The 21,212-nt window shown below is 28.5% G+C and overlaps 1 protein-coding gene across 1 annotated transcript in view; it reads right to left on the reverse strand.

The window, feature by feature from the left end:
* The window catches only part of LOC142333032 (BOS complex subunit NOMO3), a 70,225-nt gene that overhangs the window by 24,411 nt on the left and 24,602 nt on the right, over nucleotides 1-21,212 (reverse strand). The window contains exons 6-12 of the mRNA XM_075379818.1: nucleotides 18,832-19,083; nucleotides 17,473-17,641; nucleotides 13,400-13,688; nucleotides 12,069-12,253; nucleotides 9,048-9,229; nucleotides 5,554-5,858; nucleotides 112-459 (exon numbers count right to left, since the gene is read on the reverse strand). Of these exons, the coding sequence (XP_075235933.1) occupies nucleotides 112-459; nucleotides 5,554-5,858; nucleotides 9,048-9,229; nucleotides 12,069-12,253; nucleotides 13,400-13,688; nucleotides 17,473-17,641; nucleotides 18,832-19,083 (1,730 nt within the window). The remainder of the gene's footprint in view (nucleotides 1-111; nucleotides 460-5,553; nucleotides 5,859-9,047; nucleotides 9,230-12,068; nucleotides 12,254-13,399; nucleotides 13,689-17,472; nucleotides 17,642-18,831; nucleotides 19,084-21,212) is intronic.

Genomic DNA, 21,212 nt, shown 5'->3' on the forward strand with positions numbered 1-21,212 from the left:
TGCAATTACTATTATTGTAATTTCAGATGGGTATTATTAACAGTATGTCAAAGAAAAACTGACAAAAATCAAATAATTAATAAAATATAGAGAAAATAAGAGTATACATACTTGTATTCTTTAGTTGCATTTAATGGTCCGAAGCCATAATAACCATCTGTGTTTGTAATCTGAGAATTTAATATACTGCCATCAGAATCAAAAACAGATACAACAGCATCAGCAAGTGGAGTATTAGGTCCACGAAGTACACGACCCTTCAGTAACTTTCCTTTCTCTGCTCCAAATGTCACTCCATCAGTACAATCTGAACCACCCACAATATCAGCAGTTGGAGGAGAAAATAATACAGAACTAGCAGTCGGTACTAAAGTTATTTTCTCTCCTTCAGCCAACTGTATTGAAAAAGTAAACTCTATATCACTGTTTTTCAATTGTGTGCCTTTCAATGGACCTAACCTGCAATAAATACATAACAGAAAAAATAAAACAAAAACTACTTAATTTAGGACTCATAAAATTGTTACTGTAATAACATCTTTAACTTCAGTGATCTTTGAATATATTAAACATAGCTTCAGCTGCTGTCATTTTATTTTTATTTCACCCCTTAGGTTTTCATCAGGCTACACCCTGATAAGTTCTAGGTGCTTACAGGACCTTCAGGTCACATGGAAATGCTACTTACCATCTTCTTAATCAAGTTTATTAAATAAGATCTAACAATCTTGCTTAGTGTTACATCATTAAAAAAAACTTTTTATTGCGTTTCAAAGATAAAAACAATTTTAAATCAATTATAAATCCAGCTAATGAAATTCTGAAGGAAGTTTCTAATTCTTAAAAATAATCACTTAACAATGATAAGTTTTTAATTACAATTACAGTAAATTGGATGTAAAAAATATAAAGCATTATATAATAACTCTTCTAGGACAGAATGACAAACATACAAAATTCATAAAAAAATAAACAATGCCATAAATATTATCTTATATTTTTTTATCACTGGTTACAAATGTGGTGTTCAATTTTCAAAAAAGATTGATTTAATATGACTGAAAAGAGGAAAAATCATTGAGAATTGTAATGCACGTATACAAAATTATAAATATCAGATGTAGAAGATATTTATGAGGTTGCTTATGATGAATCTGTTTTTCAAAATTGATGTAAACAATGAAGTACTACATTGTGAATAGATTCTATAACAGCACAAACATTAGTGTGACCATACATAGGTAGGCGTTTGCTGTGAATAGCTCACCAAAATTGTAAGATAGTAATTGAATTCTTTCCCGAAAACAAATTGCTTAAAATTCTCACAGAATTGCTGATTATCATTCTTTTCCCGCTTCCTTTTCTTATATAAATATTCAAAAGATGATTTTAAAAAAAAAAATAAATGTGTCTTGCACATACAGTTTTGAATGATTACAGTAATTTTTTTTTTAAATACAAAATTAAACTAAAAACATATTCGTAGACAGTGAGTTTTGGTAATTTTATGTATTAATGAATTAGTTAAATCTTGTTTAGAGCATGACTTAAGAATTTCAGATAAATTCTTACTTCACATTCTTAAATTTTCACCAAAAATCACCCTGAGAAGTTCTGGGTGCTTATAGGACAATCAGGTTGCATGGAAATGCTACTTATCTTAGCTAACATCTATCAATCATATTTAATTTTATTATATAAAACTGATGTAAATCTTTCTGCTATACGTTTTTCACAGTAAACAGATCATTTACTTATTTTTTAAAGCAGTAAATGTATTTTCAGTTAAAAAATGTCATATAAAAGTATGAATCTTAAGCTTTAAAATTTACATTAAGAAATATTACCCTGCCTCATTCTTTAAAATATCAAATTGTCTAATGCTTTGGAAACAAAGGATGCCACTCATGTATATACATATCCACTGATCTCCATGGCAGTGTGGCAGCATTTCTGCCTTTCATCAGGAAGGCTTAGAGTTCTAATCCTAGTCAAACAATGGAATAAAAAATTATCTAAACCCAGAAAAAGTAAGATAGCTATAACTGGATGTCAGATTGTAGATGTGGTTGAATAAATACATATCCATGGATAGAAAACTTAATTGACATTTCTGTAATTTTTATAATTAAATGCTAAGAGCAAAAATCTGAGAAGTATTTTTTTATAAAAAAAAATTGTAAATAGCAAGTAACACTTCCCTAATATACAATAGCCTGCAAAGTAATAGACATAAAACATTATTAATATTGTTTAGTTTTATTATTTATTAACAAGTAAAATAGTTTAGTAACACAAATAATAAGAATATATCATGTTGCTATCAACAACAGAGCAAGCTTTATTCAAAAACTAGCTATTCTGCTAAAAGTTAAACAAAGTCAAAATGCAGATCAAGACTTTTTAAGATATCAGTTTAAGTTTGGCATTTGTTTTTGTCATGTTCTAATACTCATCAGAAATATGGAAATAAAAGCAACTTTTAACACTACATATCTTAAGACAACTAAAAAATATGGATGACTTTTTTTGGTGTTTTATAAAAACAATGATGTCTGTAAAATAATAATAATAAGAGCAGTATGTAATCAGGTCAACTGACTACCATAAGTTAAAAAAAGCTAAGATAAAATCAAAATTCTTTATTATTATTATTATGCTTTTACGGCCAACATGGGACCACTTAAGTCAATTTTAGTTGGATCTTTTCTGAGAAAAGCGTGTTATTTTACTCTTTCGAGCTGCCCAGTATTTCTTCATCCGTTCACATCTTGCTTTCTTTTCTTCATCCGTAAACACCCTCTTCGTTGTATTTTGTCGTTTGTCTGTCTTTTGTTTAAATCTAATGCTTTTATCTTTTAGCTTTGTAATTTTTCCAGTTTTATTCTGTAGGTCAGTCAGGGAAATTCCCAATTCTTTCATATCTTCTCTAATTTCTTTGATCCATCGTACTTCTAGCTTTTGGAACCAGAGCTTTTCAATGATATTTCTTGACAGTCTTGTTTGCGGTGTCCTTATGAGATGACCGAAGAAAGAGATTCTTTTTTTCCGCATAGTATCAGTAACAGGCTCTATTTCTCGATACACCACCTCATTTGGCACAATCCACCATTGGCCTTCTTTTTGGTGTTTTTTATTGATACACGTTCTGACAATTCTCCTCTCTATTTTCAGAATTTTTTCAATTCGGTTTTTCTGAGTGATTTTGAAAAGGGTCTCGCTTCCGTAGGTGACTTCTGGCTGTACTACAGTTTTATAATGTTTAAGTTTTGTTTTAGCAGAAAGGCATTTTTTGTTATATGTTGACCAAGTTAATTTTTGGGATTTAATCATTTTATTTGTCCTGTTTTGCCATGTCACTTTTTCATTAAAATTATAAGTTATTATTTCCCCTAGATAATTAAATTGTTTTACTATTTTAATTTTCTGATTGTTTACCGTAATGTGCTCTATTACCAGAGGATCTATGGCCATTAGTTCAGTTTTTTCGAAAGAGATATGAAGCCCTATCTTTTGTGCTAGGTTTTGAAGGCTCATGATTTGTGTTTTGGCTTCTTGAATATTATTTGCTAAAAGAGCGAGGTCATCTCCAAATCCTAGGCAATTTAGTGTGATGGAGTTTTTCTTAGTACCCATTTTTATATTTTTGGGATTTATTTCATACCATTTTCTCATGACAAATTCAAGGGCGCAGTTAAAAAGGAGTGGTGAGAGGCCGTCTCCTTGCCTCAATCCAGTTTTTATGTAGAAGGGTTGAGAGAGTTCACCTCTGAATTTCACTCTGGACTGGGTATTGGTTAAAGTTAATTTTATCATGTTTACGAGTTTAGGGTGAAGGCCCAGGTTTCTCAGAATATTCAGCATGGATGGTCGGTGTATACAATCATAGGCCCTTTTAAAGTCGACGAAGGTGATTATTAGTTGTTTTTTCCGTCTTTTATATAAGTCCATCATAAGTTTTAGGGATATTATTTGCTCCGGGCAACCTCTCCATGGCCTAAATCCCCCTTGGTATTCCCCAAGTTCCAGTTCAAGTTGGTCTTTGCATCGGTTGTATATGATTCTCGACAGGATTTTGTATGTGCAATCCAGGAGAGATATGCCTCTGTAGTTTTCAGGATTAGTTTTATCCCCTTTTTTATGTAATGGATGGATGAGGGCTGTGGTCCAGTGTTCTGGAAGTTTTTCTTCGTTCCATATTTTCACGAGGCATAGATGTAGGGAAGTTTTGACTGAATAAACTGATGAGTGTTTCCAGAGTTCTGCGAAAAGCTGGTTTTCTCTGCTTGCTTTGTAGTTTTTTATTTCATTTAAGGCTGCGAGAACTTCTTGAATTGTTGGCGGGTTGATATTTACTGGTGAAGTTTTAACTGGAGTTTCAGTGTCAATCTCAAAAAGCTCTGGGGGGTCGTCACAGTTGAGGAGTCTATTGAAGGTTTCTGCCAAAATTTCAGCATTTTCTTTATTGGTGTGGGCCATATTTCCTTTTTTTCCTCTCAGCATAAGGGTGGGTGGTTCATATCTTCGAAGAGCCTGACCAAAAATTTTTTTGTCAAAATTCTTTAAAATAACAGATTAAATGTTTTGTATTTGTTTATAAGCCTTTTAGTAGCTCAATACCAGAAATGTGAAAATAACAAAAGCTCAGAAACTTCACTTCATCACAAGGAATCTATTTCAAATGGATATATTATTAACCAAAATTATTTGAAAAAGTTTATAAAACATTAATGTTTTTAAATAAAATTTAATACCAAAATTCTATATATTAAGAAATATGACAAGACTAAAAATAAAATAAAATAAAAAACATATCAGAATTATCTAGTAATATATTATTACTGATTCGAACAGCCTGCTTGAACACCATTGATGAGGATAAAAAATTACAATTTTCTAGAGATCAGTGATAAGCAATACGTATTCTCATGACCGTGTTATATTCTACAACTACAGATAAATTATGCCATTATTATTTAGTTTACAATGAAGGGAAAAATTACTCATCATTCTTCAAATATGTGCTTATCAGATTTGTTCCAATATATGTGAACATAGCTAATGGAAGTTCTGTAATCATTAGTCAGCAGATGACAGCCGAAGCTAGAATTCAGTAAAAGATTGATCAGCAATAATTGAAATTAAGTTTATGACACTGGTACCATTACAGCTAGGAATAGCAGACCTGAAAGATCATTCCATGATATTATTACTTCAAATTCTAAAATCATTGTTTCAGATATTGTTAAGATCCTATCCAAAAAGACTAATAGCTGTGAAAAAACCAAGGGATCATATTCTGACTACAATCATGACAAACAGATTTATCAATATAAAAGGTTACATTAAACAAAATGTTTAAATATATTTTTATACATTCAACATTCAATTTTGTATACTTGCAAATGGTTACTTTTCACACTAAAATGACTGCTTTAGATTCTAAATGAGAAAAGGATTTTTTTTGTGTAAAGGTAAAATTAATGAAAATATCAAATATACAGAAAATGTATCACTGATATATTTTAATTAACTAATTAAAATATTACTCACTGTTTTGGTTGCTGAGTTTTTTCTTCATTTGAATGAATATTAATAATCAAATCATTGACGGGTTGTTGAGTAACTATATGTCCTGTATATGCATGTGAGATTGCAGTTAAAACAATGGGACCACTCTTCCAGTGAAGTTTTGGAACAATGTAACCATGACAGCCAATGGGTTCCATTTCATACTCTCCCATTTCAGAGACACATATTTTACTTTTTCCACTAGGAATTAATAGTTCACCACTTGGGTTTTTAGAATTATCTTGTTTTCCAGTTGCCCCTTCACTTTTCAACAACTTATAACGTACCTTAAAAAAAAAAAAACAAAACAACTTGCTACTTGGGTGCCTTTAATCAAACGATTAAACGTAGTGTTAAGTGAACTGTCACATAATCCAATCTAGAATACTGTCAACAAAAATGTTTTAGATTTTTTTATTTTGAGATACTACCTTACAACTAAGCCAGATTATACAAAGTGTTATTACAGTTTCACAGTTGATTTTATGTAGTCTCAGACTAATCATTCCTGAAAAATTATTACAAAATGAAACCCAATAACCAAAGTATAACACAGACAATTAAATTTAGTTAAAAGCAACAACAATTAACTGTATTTGAACTAGAGAATTGATAAAATGGATATCATGCTAATCAGTCCTTTAACTGATGATTTCAGTAAATTTGTTATTCAGCAATTCGACTGTTTGATTTAATACATATAACTTTTTCTCAAAACAAACATAATTAGTATTATTTTTTAATTTTATTGTTTTTCAATGAGCAATTGAAAAATCGTTAACTTCTTATACAAATAGAAAATCTATCAACACAAAGAATTCATTCACATGGATCATTCCTATAAAAATAACTGGAAAATTAAAAAAAAAACATATAAAATTGAGGATTGAAGGAAAAATACCAAACATGTTGATAATAAAAATAAATTTAAGAAGCAGTCTTGTCAGAGAAATATCACTAAACCGAGCTGTCACTGTTGTGATCTAATTTTTAAGCTTCACAAGTGCATGACAATTAACAGAAAAAGCCAATTACGATACCAGTTAAGGCAAATTAATTAGAATTCCTGGTGAACAAATTAGTCCAGTAAGTAACTAATCAGAGAATGATATGTACACTACATAGTATATATGATAGCTAGCAACTATTGTGATATGGCTACACTACCTAACAAGTGTTAGTCACTTGTTTCAGAAAAATGCCAATACCCCTATCACTACAGCACATATCACATTTTCTTTGATCTTCCTATCAAAAAATATAAACCCCAATACTAATGCTTTCTCTTTCATTTGTCAGATTTTTCTCTATTAATTTATCAATAATTGAACAAAAAAGTAAATAATTATACCTTAAATACTCAGTACATGAAGATTACAAAAAATATATACAAGGTCTGTTCAAAAAATAACAGATTTTTTTAAAATTATGCTCCAACAGAGATATTTAGTGAAATGCAGTTGGCAGTATTGGGTCTGCATAAACTTCTCTGTAACCACATGCTCTTGGATTGTTGATATCTCGTTTAGTTTTTGTGTTACTGTTGTTTGATTGCAATGTGTTTAAGTGTTAGTAACGATTTTTGTAATGTGCGTTTTTCAAGAATAACGATACAACGTAAAATTTTGCACTAAACTGGGGAAAACCTTCACAGAAACTTTTCAAGTTTTGAAACAAGCTTACAGAGATGATGCTCTGGATTGTATGCAATGCTGTGAATGGCTTTCACGATTTAAAAGTGATCGTCAGTCAATTGAAGATGATCCTCAACCAAGAAGGCCTTTGACTTCAACTGATGACACACATCAGAAAATCAATTACATGCAGAAATGGTTAGCATCTCGACTGGATCATGCCATGACATTTTGACGGAAAAATTGAACATGCATCGAATTGCAGCAAACTATGCTTCTTGTTTGATGACAAAACAACAGAAAGAACATCGAATGGACAGTTGCTGGCAACTCCTTGAACAAGCCGATGACGAAACATTCATGCAAAGGATCAAAATGGGAGATAAAAGCTAGGTTTATGGCTACGACACTGAGACAAAAGCTCAATTATCAAAAAATTGTTATTAACACTTAAACATGCAGTACACAAACAACAATAATACAAAAACTAAACAAGATATCAACAATCCAAGAACATGTAGTTACATTGGAGGTTATGCGGTACACAATAAAGCCAATCACACGTCAATAAACACCTTCGTTGGCACGTAATTAATAAAGTTCAGTTACTTTTTGAACAGATCATGTATAAATAGTAACAATTTACAGACAACAAACTACAGACAAGTACAACAGACAAGAAACTCAGAGGTAGGACAACAAAATACTAAAATGTAAACATACAAGGGGTATCTCCTAAAGTAAAGACCACTAGGAAATTTCTCTCCTTAAGGTTGATGAACCTGTGTTGTTCATGGCTACATTAATAATGTACACACTGCACTGTTGTCGCATTGTAGTATCTTTGATTACATGTGAGTTATTACGTTATAAAATGAATGGGAAAATTGAAACTGCCGCCGATTGTGAAATATGTGGTCATATGTTTTTTAAACCATCAAAATGTTAAGCTGGCTAAAATTGATAGGCAGTTGGTTGCTGTGTATGGTGATGTAATGAATGAAAGAAATGTCTAAAAATCGTATGAAAGGTTTAGAAATAACAGAAATAATGTGCATGATGAAGAATGTTTGGGGAGACCCTCAATAATCACTGAGGACTTGTTGAAATGCATCGATGATGTGCGACGAAGCAAGTGAATGGCATCATCTTCAATCACCAATCAGACCGACAAAAGTCAAGCCACAACCATTTCAACGCAAACTGATGGCCACAGTCTTTTGGGTCTTTTCTGACTTCATCATCGACACATTTCAACAAGTCCTCGATGATTATTGAGGGCCTCCCCAAACATTCTTCATCACACACATTAATTCTGTTATTTCTAAACCTTTCATACCATTTTCAGACGTTTCTTTCATTCATTACATTATCACAGTACACAGCAACCAACTGCCTATGAATTTCAGCCAGCTTAACGTTTTGATGGTTTAAAAACATATGACTCCGCGTATTTTACAGTCGGCAGCAAAATCGATTTTCCCATTCATTTTATAACATAACTCACATGTAATCAAAGATAGTACAATGCGACAACTTACAGACAACAATGCTGTGTGTACATTATTAGCGTATCCATGAACGACACAGGTTCATCAACCTAAGGAGAGAAATTTCTCAGCGGTCTTTACTTTAGAGTTATCCCTCGTGTGTGTGTGTAAATATATATATATATATATATATATACATTTAATAATAATAATAATAACAATAATAATAACTTATATTATTATGTATATCATTTTGCCAGCACTGAAATAAAACTGTCAGAGCACCCTCCCTACGGTCCTGTAGGATTATATATATATGTAAATAAAATTTATTCTAACAATGTTATAGTACCTTAGTCTCATGAGAAGAAACAAATATCACACTAATACCAATTTGAGTAAAAGTAGGACCTTTAGTTTCAGCTGAACTAACAATTAGCGGTGAAACTTCATGATCCCAACACCATTCCAAAGCACGATCTAATGTCACTTGATATTCACCAGGTAAAACATTTTTAATCATATACTCTCCTCCTGTAAAATATCATATGCACCACAATGAATAATAAAATTATTAAAATAATACTAGGGGGTCTAAATTAAAAATATTACGATGAACAATTTTAATAATTTTCAATATGCACCTTAACATAACATAAACAATCAGATGCTTATTTTAATGATATGACATCAATTTAAATTTAGAACATACACCACCAATAACAATCTCTATATTATAAAACATAGTTCATGCTATGTAGTAGGAAGTATACATAATTAAATGAAAAAGAGAGAATTGTTTTTTTAACTTAACAACACAGTTTATTACAATAGAATATAATTTTACAACAACCACACAACTGTATAACATAACAGTATACTGCTGAAAATATGTAAAAGACTTTTTGAGTGGTGTATTCAGTTTGGGGAATAACCAGAAAACACAGGAAGCAATATTTGAAAAGTTCAGTGATTTACAGACTCAGTGAATTTCACGTTTAGTTACTTATAAAGTTCTGGACCAGATGCGACTCACTTTTACACTGACTAAATAAAAGATTAACAGATCTTTATGAGGTTTCTTTTTCTATTTAAAATGACACAAAAATTACATTAAAAAATGTACATATTTCATGTATAAGAATACTATCTACAAAAAATTGCAATTTTAATTTTTTTTTTTAAATATAGTACCAAAAATTAAAATATTGTTTTGACACATTGTAAGTATGACAATCATTGTATCTGTTAACTAGTAATCATTTCATAACTTTTCAACAAACAACAATTGCACCTAACGGATAAAAACTAAAATGGAAACTTTCTGCCAGTTTCATTTTTTTCTGCTGATGCCACCACTGCCATCATAACTGCCTATGTAGTTTTTATTAATCGTATATATTGCAATCATATATCCTTGTGTTTACTGACTGAGATTATGATTTGTTCATAGTTCCAGAAACTATTGTTTAACATTTTTTAACAGTTCAATTTCCAACAAAATAAATCTTTTTCAAACCATATTTCAGAAATAACTAAACTATTTTCAGCTTAAACTTTACTGCTGGTTTAGAAGCCTTTAAGTTTGTAATGGAATTAAGTTTATTAATGTTTCTGTGGAAGAATGTCTGCATGCTTGATTTAGAATTAAAAGTTAGAAATACTTGTAAATAAATTTACATTTTAATTTAATTACATTTATATTAAATTTATATATCTTTATTTAATTGTATTTGAGAATAAATACAATTAAATAAACAGAATTATGAGTCACTAATGAAATAAATCTCATTAACAATGATATTGTAGAGAAAATATGAATGATATTATTTTGAATCTATTTGTTAACAGTAAAATTTAATCATTTTCATTCAATTAACAGTATTGTCACAAGAAAGGTCAACCTGAGACTAGACAAAACCAGATGCCTAACTGTTAATAGGCTTAGTTACTTAAAGTAAAATAACTTATCATGAACTAAACAGACAGATTTTATAATTTAACTTAAAGTAAAGTAGTATTTATAAGTAATGATCTTAAAACCTAATCCAACATCATATTTTTAAATATAAATTGAGTTGGTTTTATTAAAAAGTAAAATTAAAGATGCTCAATTAATTTACAAGAGGATTATTAGAAAAATCATTAAGTAAAATAATACTTTAATTTACATATTTACCACTAGGATTAGTTTATTGTAGAGATTTTGGAATGTTTAGTTTAGGACACTAAAAAAATTAGTATGAAAAATAAGATAAACAAAGAAATTTTTTATAATGAAGTCTATAATTGGATGAGTCTGTTTTAACAATCTAAGTGTATACAAAGATTACAAATATACAAACAAATTCACACAAAAACAAAATTCATGTAAAAGGGCTATTATGGAAATGGTTGTAGGTAATCTGCCATGGGTCACAAATCACTTCCAAAAATGACATACCTATTCAAAAGAAGCATCCTATACCAGAATTAATTGGGAATGTGGAGATTAAAATTGTTTCCGGCTATATTTTTCATTGAACCAATGTACACATCAGTTACACATCAGCTAAGCCCACTAAAATGCAGGTATGTACCACTCTACAAGTGACACATTCACTCTTTTTATCACAGTGAAATATTAGTAGTCTAACAGGGAAAACAACTCTTGCTGGTGCTACTTGTAAATTAGTTGTTTTACAAACATCACAGAAACAAAATTATATAAAAAGATACACAGATACAAAAGATAGTGTAAAGCATCAAATTCATGTTCTCCTTTCTGTTGTGAAACAATTCGTTTAAATATATTGCTTCAATTTAGCAGGAGAAAATTCAAAATAACAATATTAAAAAATCTTTATTGTACACATTAAAGACAAAAATGTATTACCATGTATTTTTTTCAAAGAAATATTTTCTTCTGTAAGTTTTTCATAAGATGTTTTATACTATTTCTATTGTAGCATTCTAAACATAATGCTAACAAAACAGATGATACTAATAATAACTTTACCTAGTAAAAAAATTAAATTAAAACATCACTTAAAATAAACTATTTTAAATTACATTAAAATTTACTCAGTAATTTTTATTCAAATGATATAGTTGCAAATACCAAAATAAAGTTACAAAAAAGATTTTGAACAAATAAATTATTCAAACTGTAGAACTACAGCTGTGAATAAAATTTACTTGGATTCAAAATCATTAGACAATGCTAAAAAAACTAAATAAATTTAGTTAAAGTTCAAAGAGAGTCTAACATATTTCATAGATAATTAAAAAAGAGACCACAAAGGGAGGACCTTTTTATTAATTATACAAAAACATAATTCCAATATTGTCATTAACAATAAAATAAAATCATAAACATAAAAACTACAGATACCTTTAGCAACAGGGGTTGATAAATGCTCTTGGCCTGTCTTGGAAACAAGATTGATGATAAGATCTGGACAAGGTTTATTTCCAAGGCAATTTATTTTACCTCTAACTGTTGCTCTTAACTGTGAGAAATTGATATCAGATATAGGAGCACTTTCTACTTTTACTTCTTGTTGCAAAGGGGCAAACCTGCAAAAAATGTGGCACATATTTATTACCATTTGATTTAATAAATATAAATTTAATTATATTTCTCAGCAGTTAATAACATAAATAACAAAATAATTTCTTCAGAGCAATCAGTATGAATGCAAAAATCTATTCACAATGGTACAGTTTCAGAACTTATTACAACAAAGACTATTTTTTGAACGTAAAAAAGGCTATTTATATATATATATATATATATATAAATTTTCTTTCTATATATACCCTATATAGTTTATTCTTACCCTCTATATTCTTTCTATATTTCTATAAATATATGATAAAGAAATTATCAAATATTACTTTATTTTGTATCAATCTTAAATTTTAACATTTATAGATATTAAAACTTGATACTAAAACAAATTTGAAATAATTTTCTTAAAAATTACTTTTTTTGTATTTAAATTAAAATAAAATTTCATTAATTTGTTTTTTTACCTACCCTAACAAACTTATAAAAACTTTTAGAAATGATTAATTTCTTGTACATTTTTAACATAACTTTTGAAGATAACTAACTGTTATTGTTAGTTTTGAAAATGCAATAAAGAGAGAAAAACAAATTGTATGGACATAATATCTATCTCTAAAACATTTATTCTGTAATTTTTACATTTTTTTAGAGCCTTAGTTTTCAAGTTAATTATAAAAACAGAAGTAACAAAACCACTCTATCCTGTAGGGATCAAAAAATGCAAAATCCTAAGTGCATTAAAACTGTTAATTTTCATCATATAGAGTAGAAAAAAAATCTTTCATCCCCTTTAACCCTTATCAAATTATCTGTAGTTTGTCTTATTCTTCAGAGCCATTCAAAATCACAAGTAAATAAATCTAAATACTTTGCTCAAATATAAATACTTCCAATATAAAATAAAATATCTAAATACTTTACTTAAACATACAGGTCAATCAACGGCCCTCTTAATTATTTCTTGTCATTTTTATCTATTTCTTGTTATTTCACTTACATCTACATTTACTGTACTGTTATGAAATAAAGTATGAAGCAAAATATTCAAACTAACACAATAAAAAGACTATTGCACATTAAAATGCAAAAATTAACAAACATATATGCATATGTACATATGTACTTCTGGTCTGAGGATTATAATTACTTACTGTAATCCTTTGTTTCTTTGTACTTCAGGAGAAACAGGTACCATAACAATATAAACACCAGGTGTCAAAAACAAACAGTAATCACCAGATGCCGAATCTACTTTCACACTGTGAAAATTTGTTGAATCTTTTAAAGTAAAGTGTACTTCACATGACTGTGACTGAGGCTGGCCAGACTGTGATGAAAATTTTACTTTTCCACAAACTTTATATGATTCTGGAAAAATATCAGGTAAAAATGGTGTCTTTGGTGTGACTTTTACTTCATTTTCCTTGAACTGAACATCATCTAAAAGCAAGAAAATGTAAGTTTTAAACAGTACTTATAGTTATTAAATTTAGATAAAATGATTTTAACAATATTTTAGCTCATTGCAAGTGAGGAAAAATAAGAGAATCAAATTACAAATAAAAAAATAACTAATGAAAGGAATATAAAGAGTGAACTATACTGAACGATAATTGAAATAAAATCAAAAAGAAAAGCACTCAAAGACTGTTTATAAAACCAAAATAACTAAAACTGCTTTCAAAATTTGATTATTAAATAACATCATCGGAACATAGAGAGATAAGAAAAAGAAAATAAGTATAAATAAATTAAATATTAAGCTTGAAAGGACTGGCTGCCATTTTAAACTAAAGGAATATTTCTGCAACAGTATTAACAGCTTAACACCACTGTTTTTAAAACTTCCTTCAATTACAAAAATAAAAAATGTCTTTTCTTCATCAATTAATTTCCTGATGTAAATACAACAACAAGAGGAGTCTGTGCATTGTTTACTCCTGCATTAACATGATCTTTAAATACTTTACTAATCATGAACATAAGTACGCAGTCTGTGACCATGTAATATCCTCCATACTGTACTTCGTAAAATGTTGAACTGTGTAAAAATTCTTTGAATGCTTGTTGTAGGATTAAGCTGTACCACCTAAAGAATATTTTCTCTTTCATCACCAAGTACAGATTGACGTTATGATAAAAAAAGAGCACTAGGAAGTGTACCATTCTCATGAAGATTATTAAAGATTCTACAGAATACTTTATGGTTTGGAATTACTTGACCAGGATACCTCAGTCAGTATTCTTCCACTGCAGCTGAAGCACTTCCATCTCAAAAGCCGTACACAAAAATCATACCAGCATATTCTGCGTGAATGAAGAGATGCGCATTTTTCAAAACAGAATTTCACTTTTTTAAATTAAGATTCAGTTAGAAAAATGGAGATACAGTTTAGAGTATAACAAGCTCAAAATCACGACATACCTTGATTCTCAAAAATAATTAAACACAATTAAAATTATGTCAAAAATAACTAAGCTGCCTAATGTTTATTATTAACATAAAATGACAATTTTATGACACACTGTAGTATTTAGACTAATTTCGAAGCATACAGTTAGTGCTGCCAACCTAATTTTTCATTGGTCTAAATTTATTGCACTAAAAATAGCTGTTTTTGTGTTTTATGTCAGATATATTTAAAACTAATAAAGGTATGGTTCTGAGACCCATTTTTTTTTAATTTTCAGACCAAAAACCATACGAAATAATTAAATTCACCCCTTAATTACCTTCCCAGAATTTCAGGAAGTTTTCATTTCTCCAGGGGAACTGAAATCAGGGTGAAATCTTTTGCTAGCTGTAACTCACTAATGTAGCGTTTTTGGCCTATATTTATACAAACTTTTTTTCCTATTTTTTAGCTGCAGAAGCAGCTCCCAAGAGATTTAGTTCTGAATCATTCTATATATATATATATATATAAATAAACTTTTTTTTTCATTATCAAATATCAAATTAAACATTTTATATTTAAAAACATAAGTCTGATCTGTTAAAATTATTTTTTTATGAACATGAATGAAAATCTTTTATGAATTTATGAATATACATTATATAAAAAAAAAAAATATGAAAAAATTTAATTATTATGGTACTTATAATCATAACTAAAAACATTCAACAGTATTTTTATAAAATTACGCCAAATTAAATACCAGTCCTCATACCTTTATTTGATTTTTGGACCCTGCATTTGTAACCTTCTAAAGCTTCTGTCTCCTATATATGTACATATTTATTACTAACTGTAAAGACAAATACAAATTGTATTTTATTGTCTGTACCATAAACCTGTAAATTTATATGTAAATTCATTGTATTTGTAATTAATATATATAACATTAATAAACTTGTAAGTCTATATGTAAATTCATTGTATTTATAATTAATATAAATAACATTAAACTTCTAAGTCTATATGTAACATCATGTAATTAGTGCATGTTGATTCCTTGGATACTAATCGAAGACACAGCATGACTTACTTACATAGTACTACGAAGCCGTGAATCTGTCAGGAGCTGTGTGAATCCGATCGTAGCTGAGTACATTGAATGGAGCTATCTAAAAACCTTTAAATTTTACAAGACCCATTTTAAATGGAAATTAATGTTTCTCATTAATAGTGAATTTTAAATAATATGAATAAAACCTGAGTCTATTCAGTAGTGGTGGTTTGCCGCTTGAAGCAAAAGTTTAATGAACTGTTAACAGGATTTGAACTAAATGATCCAAAACAAGTGAATGAATAATATTACATAATAATAGAATTAAATTTACATTAAATTAATTAATCTATCTATACTATTAAATAAGGAGGATGGAATGTTCCAGGTAAACAAAAAAGAATTACTCGATCACTAATAAATTTTTACTCATGTTTCTTGGCATAAATGAGAAAGTTTTTGGATATATTTCATCTCTAACAATCTCTAAATATATATATATATATAATGTAGTAGTGGGAATTGCCAGTTGAAACACAAACTTTAATGAACTGAAAAATGAATTGTGAACTGTGAATTCTATCATTGTGTGAGCTGGGTTTGAGCTGACTGATCATGAACATCTAAAAACCAATTTCTAGATTTTTTTAGTTTCTTTCCGAGTTTCAAGGGTTAAAATAGATTTTTGAATTTTTTAAACCTGTTTTTTTTAATTTCTCTGTAACAAATACAGAAATCTACCTGATTTTTGGTGAGTGTAATCTTCATGTCAATAAACCAATTTCTAGATTTTTGAAATTCAACCTTGAAATGGTGTGAGAAAGGTAAAAATAATTTTTGAACGATGATAATAAATTTTCCCAATCCCAACTATAATAAACAAGATATTCAGTAGATTTGAGCATGCAAATACTCTTCAGATAAAATATTTAATAGATAAATATTTTTCAGATCTTAATATTTCAGATAATATTTATTCCGATTTTTTTAAGGGATGTGAAGGTATACAGCACTGTGGCTCAACCAACACAGTCACCGCCACCATTACTATATTTGTGACTGGCTGCACCTGCCTCCAGTTACTTGACTAAAAAACATAAAATACAAAAATTGCTCGCTAAGGGAAACCCAGGTAACTATATAGTGCGGGCAAAGCTGCGACAGGGAGCTAGTAACACATAACAGAGATTATATTGTTATAACAACATTACACCTATTTTATAGTAGCATAAATAAATGTGACTTTCAAAATCAGCAATTTAATTTTTTTTAAATGTTTATATTACTACACAAAATTCTGGTACGTTGTTTTTAATTAATGTACTGTAGGTAGAGAGGTGCAGAACAAAAAAGTTTTGTATGGCATTATAGTCAGATAAAACACTGTTGTTGGAGATAAACAAACTACCAAGATAATCTTACATGCAACAGTGTATATAAAAATGTGCGTTATACATAAAATTTATTAAAAAGATAAATTGAGATGAGCCAATGACCAACAGAATAAGTACATAATACTGTGCAAATTATGCGATAAAAAATTGTTTTTCAAGTAAAACAAGATTTCATTAACATTTTCTCATTGTGCATATTTTTAAGAGATATGTACAATTGAACAAAAACAGAACAAAATAGGAAAATCCACAGTACAATTAATGCATTAAACAATGAACTAATTTTGCATTTAATTATAAGAATATTTAATGACAACTAATACTATGCTTACAATTAAAAGAAAATATATTTATTTACCAAACATGAAAATGATACTAACTCATCTGTACAGAAAGACGATAATTGCCAGCTCGCATGCTTTCTAAGTGGAATGATCCATCTGCTCCAGTTTTTGTGACAGCTTTTTTATTAATTAAAATTACTGCACCTTCCATAGGTTTTCCACCTTTAGACCACAGAACTCTTCCACCTACACTAAATCCTTTTACCTAAATTATCAAGTGAACAGTAATTAGAAAGCAATACAGAACAAACTAGTTATTATTAATTAAATTAAACTGCCAAAAAAGATTAAATATGATAGATTGAGTGATTTCATGTAAAAACATAGTTTTAAATTAAATATGTAAAAGCTTTCAAGTTATAGAAAACTTACTCAGTAATACAAATAATCAATTATTTAATAACATTCCCCTTATTTACAAACTTAGAAACTTTCAACAGGATTTGAAAATGAGCATTTTGAATTTCTTTTCTCAATGTAGACTGAGTAGTTCAGCATTAATAATGGAGAGTACCAAAATTATAAAACTGTAATGTCTAGTTACAAATTTCAAAACTTCTTAAATACCAATAACATAAAAACAAAATCATAGGAAATAATGCCCACACTGGTATGTGTCATTATTTGCAATAACAGAATTTGTATTATAGATTTATACTAAAATTTTTTTTCTACTTTGTAAGTAGCTATTAAAATAGTAAATTTGTCTTTTGAATTAAATAATTATAATTACTTGTAGTATAACTTATTCAAAATTTATAAACATTATTTTATTTTAATTTGTAATGTATTTTAGAAAAAGGGATCTTAAAGTTAATATTGTGAAAATAAATGCTTTTATTAGATCTCATAAAAGTGTTCAAAAAATTTTTGGTATTTTTTTAAAATTATGTATCTATATCTGTTCTTTACCAGATATTGTTCATAAAGTTTATATTAAGAAAATCTGAACTATACATTACCAATACCTATACATTACAAAGATGAAGATATTTTTAAAAACCATTCTCAAGATTACTTAAAAATTAATTAATCTTGAATACTATTCTAAAAATTACTTACTTTCTGCATTTGTGTATGGAACAAATTAAGATTGTACAGGGTCACCAATTTCAGTATCTTAAATGTGGTAAGCTACAACATGTATCCAGAAACTCAGCTGGTTAATGCTGTGCAACAACCATATGACTACCAAGTATTTTTTATTAGTGGATAGATTGGAATTTTTACATAACCAATTATAAAACACTGTCCTGTATATTAGTTGCTTTAAAATCAATATATTTTTAATATTTATTTTCTGCTTTACTATAAAACAAATTACTTTAACTCTAAGGTCCCTTTTTTCTGGAGTTGGTCACAAATTTATTTATGCTTACTGTAGTAACATACTACCTGGAATGGAGTATTCAACTGAATGCTGGAATGTTGAACAGTAAATTGTAATAGTTGTGGGTGCACATCAAATTTAATATTTTGAGCTCCCTTGTAATGAGGTACCACAGTATACTGACCCGGTGGAACAACAGGGAATGAGAATTTTCCAGATGCATCAGAAACAACATGACAATTGAAAATTCCATCATTTAACTGAAGCCCAGATGTACTAAATCCAGTCAGCTCAGACTTATCACAACCAGTAATTGCCTGTTTAAAAAAAAAAAAATATTAATTCAATATAAAATTAAAATTAAATTAAAAAGTATATAAAGATTTAATTCATGATAAATTTTAATTCAATAACATTAAAGAGTGTATATGTGTGTATATATATATATATATATATATATATATATATATATATACATATATATATTATTCTAACTAAGCCCTGATATAAAGATTTCTGGCATAACAGAACAGATTTTTGTTTGACAAAAGCAATTAAAAACTCTAGAAGCCGAACACGTTAACTATATGTCATTGGAATAAAATAAATTATTCTGCTGCTATTACAGTCTGTTGGTGTATAATAAAAAACTAATATTTTGGTTCATACTTGAGTATATTTGAAAATATAAATTGCAAATCTTTAAATGATATAAATTAAAAATATTGTTTTTCCAAGCCAAAGATTGTATTTGACTATGTTTCATTTGTTCTTTAACCATAAAATACATAGTGTTGAAATATACATAGAATAGAAAGCCACATACCTTACAAACCATAGAAAACATAAAGGACTTTGCCATTGTCCAACTATCTTATTCTTCTTTAAGCACTGTAAAATGTCTCTGATTTCTCAACCCATTTCCTACCCATTTTCCTACTGATTTCCTACCCATTTTAATGGAAATTATTTCCTTCATAGCCATTTTTCTATCCATTGATAATTAAAATTATCAATAAATAGAATGCAGTTCTAAAGTACTATAAAGTGGTTTTATATTATTATAATAATATATTATTATTATTACAATAATATAAAACCACTAATACTATAAAAGTGTAATTAAAACACACACAAAATACAGAATGAATAAATGAATGGAATTTTTTCAATACTCAACAACTTGACATTTTGTAAAACTGAAGTGAACTAAAAATAAGGAATAAAATAACACTGTAATACATCATGGAAAAAGCCTTGTCTTCTTATTTAATGAAAATCATTGTGTTCTACATCTTTTATGAAGTATGTGTTTCTGCATCATTGATATGAGTTATAATTTATTTGAAAAAACCAATAACAGAAAAAGCATTTCAACTTTCACCCATCTCCCAGTAGTGGAATTTCATTGTTTCTTTGCATCATTAAAGTCTTATGTAAACAATTATTACTTAAGTACAGTAACAAACACTATTTCATCTCTCATGTACATTAAACAAATTTTCTGATGATTCAATTTCAAAATATCAGCCTTATTATTTTAAGTGCTATTTTGACTGGGTAATAATATAATTTCATTTTAATAAACTATAAGTTTTAACAACATAGTTTCATAAGTTTAATTAAAAGTAGGAGGGAAAGGATTTACAAAGGAAACAAAAATTTCCATTAAAACATATCAAATCAGTATCTACTAGATTCAAATATAGTCACCTGGCAAAACCATAGAGTACAAAGTAGACCATGTACTTGTCCAACTAATTTTACTTCAAATACTGTAAATTATCTACGATCTCTCAAGCTTCTACTCACTTTAATGGAAATTATTTCTTTCATAACCGTTTATCCTTCTGTTGTAAATCAAAATTACAAAACTATATAAATACTACATTAGTGTTATTAAAACATATTAGTTATAATTTTTATTTTTATTCATTATTTATTTTAGCATTATGAAGAAGATTTGTTCTATATCAACTTATAACGAACATTTTTCTGCAACATTTTGGTCTGTTTTGTTTTGAATTAAAATAGTATTCTGAAAATGATACTGTTCTCTATATCAGTTTTGTGCAATTAAATTGTTTATAAGTCTAGTTTGAAATTTTTGTTTTTGGCAACTAACAAAGCAAATTTACAATATACTTAAAGCATTTTTTTTACTTCAATTTTTGGAATTTTCAACACAAATTTTCTTAGAGGCTAATAGAGATAAAGTTCTAGGATCTGTTTCATTCAATTTTTTAAGTTCAAAACATATTAAACCACCAAATTTGTCCATTAATATGGATCCAAAAAGGTCAGTTCTGTTTTCTTTCATAAGTTTATAGGAATGTTGTTGCTTACATCAATGTCCCAAATCAGGTCTCAAAGTTTTGCCAAGCAACTCTGCAATTTTTGCAAATTGTGCCTTAATAGCAAGATACACACACACACACACACACAC

The sequence above is a fragment of the Lycorma delicatula genome, chromosome 1 (genome assembly GCF_047948215.1).
Source record: "Lycorma delicatula isolate Av1 chromosome 1, ASM4794821v1, whole genome shotgun sequence".
Classification (NCBI taxonomy): domain Eukaryota; kingdom Metazoa; phylum Arthropoda; class Insecta; order Hemiptera; family Fulgoridae; genus Lycorma; species Lycorma delicatula.